This window comes from Heteronotia binoei, unplaced genomic scaffold (genome assembly GCF_032191835.1).
Source record: "Heteronotia binoei isolate CCM8104 ecotype False Entrance Well unplaced genomic scaffold, APGP_CSIRO_Hbin_v1 ptg000334l, whole genome shotgun sequence".
Lineage (NCBI taxonomy): Eukaryota > Metazoa > Chordata > Lepidosauria > Squamata > Gekkonidae > Heteronotia > Heteronotia binoei.
Window position 1 is genome coordinate 1,304,024 of NW_026800018.1, and position 16,892 is coordinate 1,320,915.

Consider the following 16,892-nt stretch of genomic DNA (forward strand, 5'->3'; position numbering starts at 1 on the left):
GTCTGGTTCATGCTTGGCCAACCATCCTACTTCCAAAACCACATCATATGAGGAGGAGGGGGCAATTACAAAGGCCCACCGGCACTAACTGAGTCTCTAATACGCATGGCTCCCCCCTCATTACTGACCCATCCATCTGTTCAAATTGGATGGGATGCGGCAAAGCCGTCGTGGGAAGCCCCAATGCGTCCACCAACTTAGGGGTGATTATGTCTCTTGTGCAGCCCAAGTCAATCAGGGCTTTCACCTGCACAAACCTCATGAGTTTGCTATTTAGCAAAATTACTGGCACAAAATATAGCGACCCCATTACTCTCACCCTGGGTGGTGCCGGTTCATCGGCGACCTGCTGGCTGGCACCATTTAGAGCAGGTCATCCTCGTTTCCCGACGGCTCGTCCACCCAGGACATCTCACTCAGCTCATTGGTGACGATGGTGTCGTCGTCCAGCATCGAACTCGCAGCTGCGCTGCTCTTCTCTGCTTCCTTAGGGCGGCTGGCCTGTTTCTTTGGAGCCGGAGTGCTCATCTTGGAGGTGCTCGATGGTGGTCTGGGAGGGTTCGGACAGCTGCTGGCCAGGTGGTTCGGGTCCCCGCACCTGAAGCATTTGCGGGTACCCGGTGGCTTCCCGCTGGCTCCCCCTTGGGAATTCTTCGCCTCCGTCTTCCCTCCAGGTTTCGGGTTATGACCCAACTTACTGCTTTGATGTTGGTGCTGCATGGCCACTCTCTTCATGTTGGTTTCCACTTCTCCCGCCAGCTGGATCCATCCCACCAGTGTGGTTGGTCTGGCTTGCTGCAGGGCTCGATCCAGGATGCTCGCATTCAGCCCACAGGTGAAGTGCTCAATCTTCATCAACTCACTCCACTTCCTCACCTTGGCCGCGTTGGTATGGAAGCCGCATACTCCCGAATCGTCTTTGAGCCCTATTGCATATCTCTCAGGGCAGCCAGTGCGCAGGTCTCCTGGATCGTGAAATACTCCACCTCCTCGGGGTCCCCATCAAAGGTGGCTTCCAACTTCCTCCCGCGGCCCCCTAATCGAGGGGCTGGGGGCGCCGTCGGTTGCGGTTGTAGCGGTGCTGCCAAGGGTCTAGCCGCAGTCGGTTGCGGGGTTCTTCTTGGGTCGGCCGTTCCCAGGACTCTGTCGATTTGCCTGTTGAACTCTCCGGCAATCATGGTGGTCATCGCCTGCATCTCATCCCGCAACCCCTTGGCAACCTCTTCGACCTCCTTTCATCATCACTCTGAATTCTCGAGCCATCTTGTCTTTCTCCTCTCTTGGGCCCGGTATTTCGGGGTTCCCAACCCCTGCATCCAGAGGGGGGTCAGCTTCCGCACCGGGTACTACTGCGGCCGCTGCACCCTCTTCCTCTCCAGGTCCGGGATTCTCACCCCCTTCGTTGGCCATCTTCACCCAGCGCATGTGCCTAGTTAGGATGGCCTCTCGGCACACCAGGGCCTCATCCATCATGGTGGTAGAGGTACGTGGGTGCCACTGCCACAGGGTTACCAAGAGTTGTTGAATGTGGAGAGGGGAACTCGGTCCAGCGACTCTCTAGGCGTCCAGCACGTGCCACAGCGGAGTAGGTGCTCTCGCCCCTTCTTCAGGTTCTGGAAGTTCACTGCTTACTGGAATCTTTTCAGCCATTCGGTTATAAAGTTGCCAGGGCAGTTAAACTTCTTGCCAGTTTACTCACAAAATGTCAAGCATGCGGGTTCAATGATGAGTCGAAGTTGATACAAAGACTACATTTATTGATAGACTCATACTTTCTGTAGAACACATTTTTGAGAGTAATGCTGACAATACATTATTACAATACTTTTAAGGCTTACTTCAAAAGGATTCCAAGGGATGGGGAGGTGCGGGGTAGCACTCACACATAAACTATCATAAATGTCTACGTTCCCATAGTGTTATCAGGACTTCGTCTTTGCTTTCCCCAGATGTCTCGTACTCCCTTACAGGAATGTATGGGAAAGTGCTGATTACTTAGTTTCAGTTCTTACTACTTCTAATTTTAAGCCATAAAGCAAGACGGGGGGAAGGGAAAGAATAACACAGCTAACAAAGTTGGATCCTCCATGACACTTCACAGACCAGGTTTAGGCAGGATCCTACAACAATCAATTATCAATGGAATTTCACCATGCTTGGCACTAATGGCCGCTGAATTTCGGCGGCAATTAATGGCTGCAGTATACGGCTCCTGAATCAGATCAAAGAATCTGATTTGGTTCTATATAGCATGAATATAGCCAAATCAGCTGTTTTGGGGGGGGGGTGTATCTGGTTTGAATGCACACCCATAGTAACCATCATCTGATTACAACATAATATGGAAGAATCTGCATGTGGGTGGTTAATATATGAATGTGTAATTGTGGCTGAATTATGTGTAATTGTGGCTGAATTATAACAAGATTAATGACTTAGTGTCCATTTCTAAAAGCACTGCTAATTGTGATTAACACATTATCATTGCCTGCTTTCACTGCAGATACAAAATAAGGCCAAGGCAAAATCAGGTAAAATTATACTTTATTACTCAATTAAATTTCCAAAAATTCCCTACATGTTTCACCAACAGACTTCATCAGAGGAATCTGTTCATCTTTCAGAAGTTCTTCAAAAAGAGTAAAAGATCAGTCTAAGGAAACTGCCATTCTAATAAGGAAAATGTATTGACGGAACACCAAGCTTCTAGGACCTCACCTACTCAGTTCCTCTATAACAAGTAATGAGACAGAAAGCAAAAAAACCCTTGCTACATTATCTAACATCTCCACCCCATACCCTGAAGGAGGACATATTAAGAGCTGACATCTGCACTAATAAAAGAACTTGTTCTGGTTTCAGTCAGTGGGATGAATGGCAACCAGAATTACCTCACTGCTTTACTAAAGAATAAAGAACTTTAGACTATTCAGACCAGTGATACTCCACTCAGTGGCCTGGGAGCCATGTGGCTCTTTGATATGCTACCTGTGGCTCTTCTGAGTATCATTTCCCCAAAGTGGCTGCTGCCCTGTATTTCAGGAAAGGAGTGGAGCTATTGCCAGGTGGTAAGCAGGTTACCTCCTTGAAGCAACCACCAAAGGAACAGGTAAGCTGTGAACCTCCCTGAGGCACAGGCATCACATCAAGAATAGAATTAAATTGCTTTTTAATTGATGGTAATTGCAAATGTGCCCCCCCATAAACAGTTAATATCACTCAAAAAGTTTAAAATATATACATCAGAGAGCAAAAAGTTTAGAATATGCACATTAGAGAGCAATCACTACACCATACAGTAGTTATAGTTTTTCTAGAAATCTTGATCTTAATTGCAGTTTTTTTAAAGAAATCCCTGTGTCTGAGAGCAGACAATCAGAAAATCGTTCATCATAATGAATCATTCTTAACAGCTTGAGGACTTTTGTGGTGGGATTCCCTTTCATAAATTTGAGGTCAACAGAACACTACTGTAAGTAAATATTACTTTTAAAAAATAAATACATAAGCACCATCTTCATCCCAAAGCAAATTTTCTTCTACTACTTCTCTCGGTCTCTCTACTGAACAAATGAGCATTCAAATCTTTAGGGGATTCATAATCACATTTTGAGATCAGCAAAAAGAGAAAGACAGAGGATAGTAAGATAATTGATGTTTCCCATGCATAAGAATGAAGCCAAAGTTTATTTTTATTTATTTTAAAAATGTAACAGCCACTTCTGCAGAGATCTGCTCACAGAGGCTTAAAGGAAACAAATTAAAAAGTAAAATAATTCAAAAACATAGAAGAGCACAAAAGACAAGTAAAACATCATGAAGCTAAGTAAATTAGGAGTTTCGATGCATGGATGAAACAACGGTGTCTTGAGGGAGGGGGTGAAGTTTGGTAGGCACTAGGATGCTTTCTGGAACAAGCAAGACCAGTACAAAAGAAACCGACTCCACTTTCTCATGAAGCAACCAGGCTGCTGGCACTTAAAATAAAACTGAGGCCAAGCAGTTTTTTAACTAAATATTGGGGGGAACCGAACACAAGATAATATGTCTCTGATTTGGGATGGCTCATCTCAAAGAGATGAAGGGGTAGCTACTACTTTTTTAGAGGGAAATTGATTAGGACTGGTCACCGACAAACAATTCTGATTGCCTGTCAAGGTCTAGAGGCCACAGGAGGAAGGCTGCAGGCCTAATACATCTGAGAAATTATAGACATTTGTATATAAGTACTAGAAATGTCCAAGGTAAAATGGGGAGCTGGAATGTTTAGTGTCAGAAGAGAATACAGACATTGGTGGGCATTCCAGAAACTTGGTGGGATAAGGATAATCAGTGGGATGCAGTGATTCCTGAATATAAATTATATTGGAAGGGTAGGGAAGGAAGGGTTGGAGCTAGAGTGGCTCTGTATTTCAGAGAGGGTACACAGTCCAGTAAAAACTGAGAATGTAAGAGAAACAAATTCACTTACAGAAACACAATGAGTGGAAATGGTATGCCCAAAAGAAAGCTTAACTCTGAGAGTTTGTTATCACCCACCAGATCAAAAGTTAGACGACAATTTAAAAACAGCAAAAGAATTAAAGCAGCTACATGAAGTTACTGTATCATAAGAAACAATCTTAACTACCCACACATTGATTAGTTCAATATACGTTCAAGTCTGGAGAAAGAGACCGGGTTTCTAGATACTCTCAGTGACTGTGCAACAGAGCAGATGATTACAGAACCTACTAGGGAGGAAATAACCCTGAACTTGGTCCTTTGTAATATTCAAGCCTGGTGAGAAAGTAAACATGCTAGCACCAGTTGGGAACAGTGACCATAATGCTATTAAGTTTAGCATTTATGTAAATAGGGAGTTGCCAAAAAAGACCAACACAACCACATTTCACTTTAGAAAGGGTTACTACTGTCAAATGAGGGACCTTGTGAAGAAGAAACGGAATGGAACGGAATGGAAAGGAAAGTCAAATCCCTTTGGGAAACTTGGAAACTATTTAAAACTACAACTGGAAGCTGTTTTAAACTATTTAAAACTAAAAATCAAAGCTTAGATAAAATTTATACCACATGTTAAGAAAGGTACAAATAGGTATAAAAAAGGTCTGCATGGTCAATGAACAAAGTAATGGAAACAGTAAAAGGTAAGGATTCCATTAAGTGTTGGAAGACTAGTCTGAGTGAGGTAAATAAAAGGGAGCACAAGTTTTGAAAAATAAAATGCAAGATGGTGATCAAGCAGGCAAAAAGGGACTATGAGGAACATAAAAACCAACAATAAAAAATTCTTCAAGTACATTAGTAGCAGAAAATCAGCCAGGGAGGCAACAAGACCACTGGATGGCCAAGGGGTAATAGGATTACTAATGGATGATTGAGAAATGGCAGAGAAACTTAATGCACTTTTTGCTGCTGTTTTCTCTGTGGAGAATGTACCTGCCCACTCCAGAACTGCCAACTTTCGGGAGAAGTGTCAAAAGACCTGAATCGGATTAATGTAACAAGAGAAGAGGTCCTATGCCAGATAGACAAATTAAAAACTGACAAATCACCAGGCCCTATTGATGGCATAACTATAAATATATACTAAAAGGGTCCAAACTGGTGGTAACTGACCATGAAAGAGCTCTTGGAGTGGTGGTAGATAATTCACTGAAATTGTTGACTCGGTATCCAACAGAAATTAAAAAAAGGCAAATGCTATTTTGGGAATTATTAGAAAGGGGATTCAATCAGCCAGTATCATAATGCCCCTGTATAAATCTACAGTGCAGCCTCATTTGGAATGCTGTGTACAGCTGTGCTGACTGTGTCTCAAAAAAAATATATGGAAAAGGTATAGAAAGGGCAACTAAAATGATTAAGGGAATGGAACACCTTCTCTATGAAGAAAGGTTAAAAAGGTCAGGGCTCTTTAAGCTTGGAAAAATGAAGATCGAGGATTAACATGATAGTGGTTTACAAAATTAGGCACGGAATAGAGAAAGCAGAGAAAGTAGTATTTTCTCTCTTTCTTACAATACAAGAATTTGTGGGCACATAATGAAATTAATGAACAGTAAGCTTAGAACAGATCAAAGAAGGAACTTCTTCCTTTGAATAATTAACACATGGAATTTACTGCTGCTAGAAGTGGTGGCAGCTACAAGCATAGACAGCTTCAAGAGGGGACTGGATAAAATATGGAGCAGAGGTCTATCAGCAGCTACTATTCATAAGGTATAGACAGAACACTATGTCCGGGGCAGTGGCGCTCTGTATTATTGGTGCTTGCGGGGGCACAGTGGGAGGGCTTCTAGAATTCTGGCCCTGCTGATGGACCTCCTGATGACACTTAGGTTTCGGCCACTGTGTGACACAGAGGGACTGGACGGGCCATTGGCCTGATCCAACATGACTTCTCTTATGTTCTTATAAGCCCAGTTGCACCTTAAAGACCAACAAGTTTCAGGGCATAAACTTTTGAGAGTCTAAGCTCCCTCTATTAGACAAGGAGGAATGGAAATCCTGAAGTCTTTATGACCCAGTCAAAAGATGTGAAGGGTGATGTAAAGAATCCATAAATCTTGGTACCCAGCTCTGCAAAACACCCTACAGACTATAAATTGCAGAAAGTCACAGAACAACCAGTACATTCCACAGAACAAGCAGCACAGTCAACAACCATCTTCCTTATCTTCACACCCCTTCCAACCCTCCCAGCAATTAACACAGAACAATTCACATTCAACAGCCAGTTTCCTTATCACTACCCTTCCAGGAAGCCCCACCAAACAATGGGCACATCCACAAACCTATTGCCCTTTCACCACACCCCCTCCAGCCTAGAAATAGCAGCTCTCCAGTAGCCCGGGCCTCACTCAATGCACAGCAGCCAAGAAGGTCAGAACGCCTGCTCCGGCTGCAACGCCACTGAGGATGTTCTCCACAGCCGAGAACGAAACGTCTGGAAGAAAAACTTTCTCCAGTAGAACACGGCACTTGAGCCCGAAAGATTCTACAAACCCTAATGACGTTACCAGCCATGAAAACCTGAAATCTTTGATGTAAAGAATGCTGTGAAAAATGCAAAAGTACAATGCATAGTGTAATTTGCATGATTAGAACAGAAGGGAAAAGCTTGGTGGCAGAAAATTAGCATCTGCAGGCAGGTAAGAATCCCACAGAATCATAGAGTTGGAAGGGACGTCCAGGGACATGTAGTCCAACCCCCTGCACAATGCAAGAAATTCTCAAATCACTTCCCCTAAACTCACAGGATCAGCATTACTGTCAGATAGCCATCCAGCCTCCGTTTAAAAAACCTCCAAAGAAGAGCCCACCACTGTCCGAGGAAGACTGTTCAACTGAGAAACTGCTCTAACCCTCAGAAAGGTTTTCCTAATGTTGAGCCGGAAACTTTTAAAATTTATTTTCAACCCGCTGGTTCTGGTCCTACCTTCTGGGGCCACAGAAAACATTTCTGCACCATCTTCTATATTACAGCCCTTCAAGTACTTGAAGATGGTGATCATATCACCTCTCAGCCGCCTCCTCTCCAGGCTAAAACATGCCCAGCTCCTTCAACCTTTCTTCATAGGACTTGGACTCCAGACCGCTCACCATCTTTGTTGCCCTCCTCTAGACCCGTTCCAGCTTGTCTATAGCCTTCTTAAAATGTGGTGCCCCAAACTGAACACAATACTCCAGGTGAGGTCTTACCAGAGCAGAGTAAAGCAGTACCATCACTTCACGTAATCTGGACACAATACTTCTGTTAATACAGCCCAATATTCCATTTGCCTTTTTAGCCACCACATCACACTGTTGACTCATGTTCAACGTATGGTTCACTAAGACTCCTAGATCCTTTTCACAGATACTACTGCCCAGACAAGTCTCCCCCATCCTATAACCATGCATTAGATTTTTACTACCCAAATGCATAACTTTACATTTATCCCTGTTAAAATTCATTTTATTGGTTTCAGCCCAGTTTTCCAGCCTGTCAAGACCATTCTGTATCCTGTATCTGTCTTCTACTGTATTTGCAACCCAACCCAATTTAGTATCATCTGCAAATTTAATAAGCATTCCCTCTATTACTTCATCCAAATCATTTATAAAGATGCTGAACAAAACAGGTCCCAGAACAGATCCTTGAGGCACTCCACGTCACTCGTCTCCAGGAGGATGAAACCATTCACAAGCACTCTTTGGGTGCAGTCTGTCAACCAGTTACAGATCCACCTAACGGTAACAGGATCCAAACCACATTTTACCAACTGTCAATAGGGATAGCACGTGGAACCTTATCATAAGCAATACTGAAATCAAGATAAACTATGTCTACAGCATTCCCCTGATTCAGCAAAGTAGTTACTTTCTTTAAAAAAAAAAAAAAAAAAGATCAGGATAGTCTGACATGACTTGTTCTTGAGAAACCCATGCTGGCTTTTAGTAATCACAGCCATCCTTTCTAACTGTTCCAGGACTGACTGATAATTTGTTCTAAAACTTTCCCAGATATAGACGACAAGCTGATGGGTCGGTAGTTACCCAGATCCTCCTTTTTCCCCTTCTTGAAGTTGGGGACAACATTCGTCCACCTCCAATCTTCAGGCACCTCACCTCCAAGAATTCTTAAAAATTATGGCCAGAGACTCAGAAATTACATCAGCAAGCATTACTACTCTTGGATGCAGTTCATCTAGCCCTGAGGACTTGGTTTCATTTAAAAAAACTAGATGTTTATGTACTATGCCCTATGCTGATCCTAGGTTGGAACTCCATACCCTCATTGTATGTTCTGGTTTTGCCCATGGATGTCCCCATGGAGCTCTGGAGGTTGTCCATTGTTCTGAACTTGTGAATTAATTCAAGTTCAGCAATCTAACATTGTAATTTCCCCTTGAAATTTCTTTGTTTGAAGGCTGCCACTCCTAAATCAGCAATGGAATGACTTGGAATATTAAATTATTATCCCACTGGTTTGAGGGCATTGTGGTTTTTATCACTGAATTTATGTTCATTTGTTCTTTTGTGTAGGGACTGACCTATTTGTCCAATGTAGAGTGGAAGGGCACTGATGACATTTGATCAGGTCCATCGCTACACTAGGGCCTCTTGGGGCCCGGCCCCCAACTTACTGCCAAGCCCCCCCCCTCAACTTCCCTGAGCTCCATTTTTTTATTTCATTTATTGTGCCTCTCTCTCTGATCACCAGTAAGCCCCACAGTCGGAATCAGTAGCAATGGGGAGAACAGTGTCCTTGCTTTTGCTCTTCCATTTGAAGAGTGAGTGTGTGCACCTTTTAATCTCTTTGCTGGGAAAGTTTACTCACTGGGAGCTCATATTTGTGTATTAGAGTTCTTGCTTTTGTTTTGCATTTGAGTGTGTGTTTAATCTTGTGAGGAAAGCTCCATGGTGGGTAGAGAAGTCAGACTCCAGGTGGGACCATGGGGATCTCCCATCTCCAGACTACAGATATCAGTCAGTTTCCCAGGAGTAAATGAATGCTCTGGAGGGAAGTCTCTACGGCACTTTACCCCACTGAGGTCCCTGTTCTCCCCAGGCTCAATCCCAACATCTCCAGGAGTTTCCTTACCTGTCTTCAGTTAGCTAAGCCCTTGTACACTTATGGGCTCTGTCTGCAGGGCCTGGTTCATAGTTTTTTTTTGGGGGGGGGGGTTAAGTAAAAGAAACCGTTCATGTTTGTTTTGTTTTCCAATGTAATCTTATGTGGGGGGTTGCGGGGTGCAGAGCCAAATGTCTTGTTTATCTTTATTATTTACTTATTTTTAAAGGTATAAGTATAAGCATAATGAGTGTCCCACAGGGGGGGAAAAACTGCCCCACAAACAAAAAAAATCCTGGCTACAGCTGCATTTGATGGCAGATATAACATTGGAAGATGAACAAGTGAATGAACCTGAGATGGTATGGCTGGTGTTGATAGTCTGATGATGCTGGTCGGTCTGGTGGTTGTGTTGTCAGAGTAGCTATGGGGACAGAGTTGACATCTTGGTTTGTTGCAGGCTCTGGTCCAGACACCATGTCCATGTTAGGAAGAGTACTACTGTGGCTGAGAAGTTATTTAAAGTTAAGAGACTGTGGTCAAGAAGAGGTTGTGAGAGGGGGAGTATCATTGTCCAGCATAGTTTGTGGCTTGTTAATGATATTTTGAACTAGTCTGAGCTAAGAGCTGTATGTAATCACAAGTGGTTTTCTCTTGCTGTTTTATTTGGGCCTATCTTGTAGCAGGATATCCCTAGAAAACATACTGGTTTTGTCGATCTGTTTTCTTACTACATTGAGTGGATATTATAGAAGAAAAAGTGAAAAAGCTTACAGTAGGCCCCGCACTAAGAGCCCTGTAAGCTCTTGGAGGATTGGCTACATCAGGGGTGTGTGGCCTAATATGCAAAGGAGTTCCCGCTAACAAAAAAGCCCTGGAAGTAACTATTTCTCTTTAGGCAAAGCAGAAGAGTTTATAAATATTCAGAACTGCAGTTTTACAAACTTTCCACCAAAGTAAATGCACAACTGTTTCTTGTTTTACTGGAATACTCCATACATCTGCCCCTGGATATTTCAGTAAGTGAAACTGAGCATGGGCTTTACTGAACTTTACCCTGAAATTTTGTCAAGTTAGCAAACTAGAAAGGAAAATGAAACTGGCACTTTCCACCACTACAAAATTTAAGATGAAGTCTTAAGAAGAAAAAGACTGCAGATTTATACCCCGCCCTTCTCTTTGAATCAGAGACTCAGAACGGCTCACAATTTCCTATATCTTCTCCCCCCACAACAAACACCCTGTGAGGTAGGTGAAGCTGAGAAGGCTCTTCACAGTAGCTGCCCTTTCAAGGACAACTCCTGCAATAGCTATGACTAACCCAAGGCCATTCCAGCAGCTGTAAGTGGAGGAGCAGGCTTCCCAATCCCCAGGTCCCAGCGGGGGATCCCCCGATTTTACAGGCTTCTCCCCTCCCCCAGCCAGCTGGCCAGCGGGGGAAGCCCCACCCCCACAGCCATTATGCACCTCCACAAAAGATTCCCATAGGGAATGATGGGGAATTGATCTGTGGGTATCGGGGGCTCTGGGGGGGGCTGTTTTTTGAGGTAGAGGTGCCAAATTTTCAGTGTAGCATCTAGTGCCTCTCTTCCAAACACCTTCCAAGTCTCAAAAGGATTGGACCAGGGGGTCCAATTCTATGAGCCCCAAAAGAGGGTGCCCCTATCCTTCATTATTTTCAATGGAAGGAAAGCATTTTAAAAGGTGTGCTGTCCCTTTAAATGTGATGGCCAGAACTCCCTTGGAGTTCAATTATGCTTGTCACACCCTTGCTCCTGGCTCCACCCCAATGTTTCCTGGCTCCACCCCCAAAGTCCCCAGATATTTCTTGAATTGGACTTGGCAACCCTATGGAGGAGTGGGGAATCAAACCCAGTTCTGTCAGATAAGAATCTGCACACTTCCTTCTAGAAGGAAGGAAAGAGCCAGAGCTTCCTTTGCCCAGTTCCCTGGATCACACAGGAGAAATACAAAGAAAGTACCCTTAAGTCCAATGAGTGCTAATGTTTTAAGCATGTTTTATTTTTAAGTATTTTTTAAAAAAAATCTTTGTGTTTGTCTGTGTCCTTTATAAAGTTTATCTCTCTGCTACCTAATCATAAATTGGTACACACATGGCCTGGCCCAACGTGGCCCTGGCCTGAAAAGGCCTCATTTATGTCAGATCTGGCCCTCATAACGAGTTTGACACCCCAGGCTTAGATAATCCCCATTCAAAATTAACACACAGAGCCAACCACTGAACATATACCTAACTGAAAACATATGTAAGATGGGACCATTGCAGCAAATTTGTTACTGAACTACAGTTTATTACTGGACCACAGTTACAATCACACATAAATACTATAATTAACTTGCAATACAGTAAATACTACTTTCAAAAAATCTCCCGTTTGCTACTAAATTAATTCAACACACTATTTTTAAAACGTAATGCTAGGAATGAATTGAGGGACGGAAGAGATTATGCAAGACACTGCAAATCACACATGATTTGTCAACCCAGAAAATTCAAGGAAGAAAATTATCATTGGCTGAAATGGAAAAGTTAAATCAAAGAAAGTATTACCTTACTTCAACAGTCCCAGTTAAAGTACTATACCGCAGGAATAAACAATATTTCATAAAATATATATTTATTATAAATGTTTTCGTATATTATGATTTCATATTATTAGCAACTAATAACAGAAGGGTTTTGAATCCCATGGTAATTTTCATGTTCTGCTCCTCCAAACAGTGCTTTGTGACCCCAGAAAAGGAGTCTTTCTAGTGTCTGAAAGATCTGAGTTGGAAGGGTGAGGAGGGGGAAGTGGACAAAACTGCCCTTCTGTCTCTTCTGTGAGGAGTGCTGTACAGATGAAAGTGGCAGAAAGGGTTTCCCTTCCCCCATCCTTACTGCAGCCAAGTGTCCATTAGATGATAAGGATCCCACAACCACAGAATAAAACTATCCAAGCGTCAGAAATGACTTCCATGGGCTAGGAAAAGTGGATAAAACCTATGATCCCAGTGTCCACAGATCACAAGGTCCAATCCAATGTAGAGACATTTTGATCCCATAATATATAATTTTATATTTATATATTTATAATTGTAATATATTTCATAAAACTGAAAATCAATGCAACAATTTACAGTACATCCAAATTCTTGTGTCTATAAAAACTTCACAGATGGTGTAATTAGTGAGACACCATCAAGAGTTTGTAGAATTTTATTGGCTTAACTTGCTGAAATGTTTTAAGTTGACTTTTTGTATGTTGTATCTGCTGTACATTGCCCAGAGCCTGGCCTAGGCCAGGATGGAGCAATTAAGCAAGTCAAATAAATAAATAGGATTTTGCTGAATCAAAGCAATTAGAAGAATATCCAAGAACGTACGCCACACTAATGAACTAATGATTAATTGTTCCTAAATACTACAGGAGACAACACTGATAGTTAAACTTTTCTGAAAGTATAATGGAACTGAAACTAGCACAAATATAATGCGCTTCTTTGTTTTTGCTGTCAAAATTGCCGAAACCTTCTCCAAGAGACTATCCTTCATACTGGTTATTAACTTACAGTCAATAAAGCAAAATGCACCAAAAGTACGAAACTGCAACAAAACAATTCTAAAAAATAAAATTCAAAGGCGGCACAATTCTTGTATTACAATTGTAATACAGTTCTTGTATTATCACATCCAAAATTAAGACCTATTGGTAAATAGAAACAGTTATGTTTGCTTTATTCCCAATAGCAATATAAGAACAGCCACAACACTTAAAAAAAATCCCAGCCCACAAAGCAAAAATTCAGAAAATATGTGAAACCCATATTTGCCTATTTCTGTGCCTCCTGCCTTTAGAGGCAACCTTATCTCTTAGAACATAAATGAAGGGAGAACACATCAATAGCAAGGGAACAAATTCCAGCAATTTGATTTTCATACTTTGTCAAGTCAACAAATTCCAAATTTAACAATGCAGTTGTCTTAGAATACAGAAGCATTAGTGAGAATTATGCTTCTCTTATAGCAGAAGCTTCTAGACATTTGTATCCTGCCACAACATTGTTGAAGAAAAAACCTTAACAGAAAGCATAGAAAATAACTTTCAAACCTAACATCTATATTTTATCATTTATACTGTAGATGAAAATCAAGGGCTGGAAATTTCAATACCAAAAAGAGAGAACAGCACACCATCAGACTCTGGGATTTCCCTGTCACACTCAGGAAGGCTCCAAGCAGCTATTCATAGGCAGACGACAGGCTCCTCCAAAATCTAGGGCAGCCAAGTATGCAGTACACAAACACAGAACATTTTTTTAAACACTGTTATTTTATTTAATACCACAAGACTGAATTAATAAGTTTTTTATTAGCTAGCCCTATCTGACTCCGCAGTGTTCAGCTGTGTCATCCCTTTTCAGCCTGCAGCCTTAGATTTTTCAGAAAGGCTCTCACAAGTCCCCATTAAGAGGAATTTGAATGGAAATTACACAAGAGAACAAAATATCTTCAGGATTTTCCTCCCGCTTTCCCCTTCCCTCCTCTTCATCTCTACACACACAAACCTCTTCCGATTTAATTTGACCATTCAAACCCTTTGGCTTTATTTGTGAATATATATAGCTCTTCCTTCAAAAGAATCAAGATCTCAAAGACAATACATACCCAGACGGTCACACCAGCAAAAACAGAGAAAGAATATATCAAAGCTTCACACTTGACAACAGATCTCGGCTATACGCGGGGGGGGGGGGGGGGGAGGATTTTAAAGAACCAGTTCAAGCGGCATCCTGCACGCACCCATGATCCCGACCTTTCCTCTCCCTTAACCATACATAGCCTCTCGCGGATTGAAAAGGAAGAGTGAGATTTGCAAAAGTCTCTCCAGTTTAAAATTGGCTAATCTCAAGGCGTACCCCGGAAGAGGGGAGGGGGATACCGATTCTTCTGGGGCCCGTAGAGAGAAGATCATGCAGCTTCAGCACTCGCAGTCAGGGCAGGCATCCACTTTTCCCAGGCACCTTTGCACCTGGATCTCCCTTAATGCCCGAGGCAAACCCGGCATCTCCAGGTCCCCCCTCCCTCACATGAGTTATTTACAGGCCAGTCCCCAGCGGGAGCGGAGAGCTTGAGGCTGCGGCACTGAACAGCCTCCCGCCCGCATGCGGCAGCAACAGCAGCGCCCAATCCCACCGTCCCTACGCCCGCCAAGACTGTTTTTTCCCGTCCTCCCTCTCTTCCACTTCAGCCGATGAAGCCGAGCCTTGACTCGGAGGAGGAAAGGGGGGGGGGGGTTCCCGAGGAGGTCTCTTCCCAAAGCAGCGAACGGTTCCCCGGGTCCCAGAACAGCGGTGGAAGAGCCCGACAGGCGTTGAAGGAGCTAAAGAGACGGCGGTGCCGGTAGCAGGAGCGAGAACCAGCAGCCCATGCGGAGCGGCCTTGACAGCGAGTCCCGACCCGTAGCCACCTCTGCCCGGCTTCCCGGCCGCGGTTCGTTACCTGTGAGGACCCCGACGCGGATTTGGTGGTCGTGGTTCGTTAAAATCATCCCCTCCGACGCCATGTTTCCCAGCGCAGCCACCACACTGACAGGGAGGCGGGTGGGGGGAACCGGGGGGAGAAGAAGCGCGAGAGCGGGGAAGGGGGAGGAGGGGAAAGGAAAAGCGCGTGAGGTGGAGCCAGCGTGAAGGGGAAGGGGGACGAGAAGGCGGGCCCAGCCTCCTAGAGGCAGGCTGACGGAGTGCGCGCGACTAGATTAAAGCGCACTAGAGGGGGAGGAGCCAAAGACACCGATGGGGCGGGGCCTAGAAGAGTTGGGCGAACCAGGCCTGCCCTGGGCGGAGCCGAAGAGAACGCGGGCGGGTTCTTCGCGAGACATGCGCTCTTCAAGTGTTAGTCTTAGACAGCGGTAATCGAGCGTCGAAAGAACTGCCTGGGTCTTGCCTGCTTGTGTCCTTTCTACTCTTCCTCCAAATGTCCGATCCGATCGAGTTACGTGAAGAAGCGGGGATGGGGGGAGGTGTCCTGCTTTGTGGGGGCGGGGGAAAGCTGAATGGTCTTGATTGCACAGAAAATCTTCACTGTCTTTTTCCGTACTTACGAAGCAGCAGGAACATGAAGAGAGCTCTCACGTCCTGCGTTGCTTAGCACAAGCCGGTATGTCACTTCACGCACCTACACTGCACCCACACATGTACCAGTCACCATTTTTACATCCATACGTATTTGACTGCATCTCGATGCACTGGCACATACTACTCTGCATTCATACGTGCAAAGAACTGCACGCGTACCTACTGCAATTGACGGCCCACCTCTCGTCTTGCAGACACATTCTACTTATTTACATTATAACCACGTTTACTGTTCTGCATTGCATTGGCTGCAGGGTGCTTATATCCAGTGGAATATGAGAGTATGTCAAGCCCTAGAAAAATGGGAGACTAATTCATTCTTCTGTTGTTTGTGTTTTGCATGCCAGCCAGGACAGCTTCCATTCTGTACCTTCCTTGTCTTAATGTATAACACATGCAAACCCACTGCAATGCATTCTCCTACATTCTATTCACATTCGCTATATTGCATAACCCTGCATCACTCTGCAGGTTCACACACCTGCATTGCTTTGAAAATGCATTCTATGGTAGCACATGACTACAGAGTATCTGCTTTCACTTTCAATGCATGCACATAGGTTTTGCAACCACATTTTTAAAGGCTGCAATGGGAACTTGACAATAAACATTTTCATTATTTTTCCTTTGAAAACATTTGCATCTTGCCTTTTGTCCTAGGAGTCCAAAGTAGTTAATATACCATAAAGAAACATACCCAATTAAAACTCACTAGTCCAATAAACAGGCAAGTACTGCACACACACACGTGAACACACAGACTGATAGAAATAATTTCTCATAAACACCCACTGAAACAATACTGTTTTTGCTGCCTGTCAAAAAGCCTGAAACAGCAAATCTTTCAGAGTTCTACAAGATTTTTCCACAACAGCAGAGCCACTAGTGAGAACAGAGGGTGGGAGAGATCAGATGTGCTGCTAGTTTAATTTGACAAAGAAAGGATGGAGTGCCAGATCCACAAACAATACCACATTGTTCACAACAAAGATATTGCAGCCGACGAATACCTGCCTATTATGATCCACACGTTTCATGCAGGTATTCTGCAGATTCTAACCATGTACTGTTTTGAAAAATTCAAAGGTGTTAGACTCAATTCTACAGAAATATATAAAGCAAGGCAGCCTTTGGGTGAAGTTTGTTGGGAGATCCATCAGGCAGCTGGTATGCTTCAGCTGTGTCTTCACCATCC

The 16,892-nt window shown here is 43.6% G+C and overlaps 1 protein-coding gene across 14 annotated transcripts in view; it reads right to left on the bottom strand.

The window, feature by feature from the left end:
• LOC132590604 (gephyrin) overlaps positions 1-15,309 on the bottom strand; it is a 686,862-nt gene extending 671,553 nt beyond the window's left edge. For 3 of the 14 annotated variants that reach the window (XM_060263564.1, XM_060263570.1, XM_060263561.1), the window contains exon 1: positions 15,063-15,307. In XM_060263564.1, coding sequence (XP_060119547.1) covers positions 15,063-15,126 — 64 coding nt within the window. In that variant the 5' untranslated portion in view covers positions 15,127-15,307. Of the gene's footprint in view, positions 1-15,062 lie in introns of all 14 variants that reach the window. The other 11 variants (XM_060263567.1, XM_060263560.1, XM_060263563.1 and 8 more) reach the window with 7 other exon arrangements.
• Positions 15,310-16,892: the final 1,583 nt, after the last annotated feature.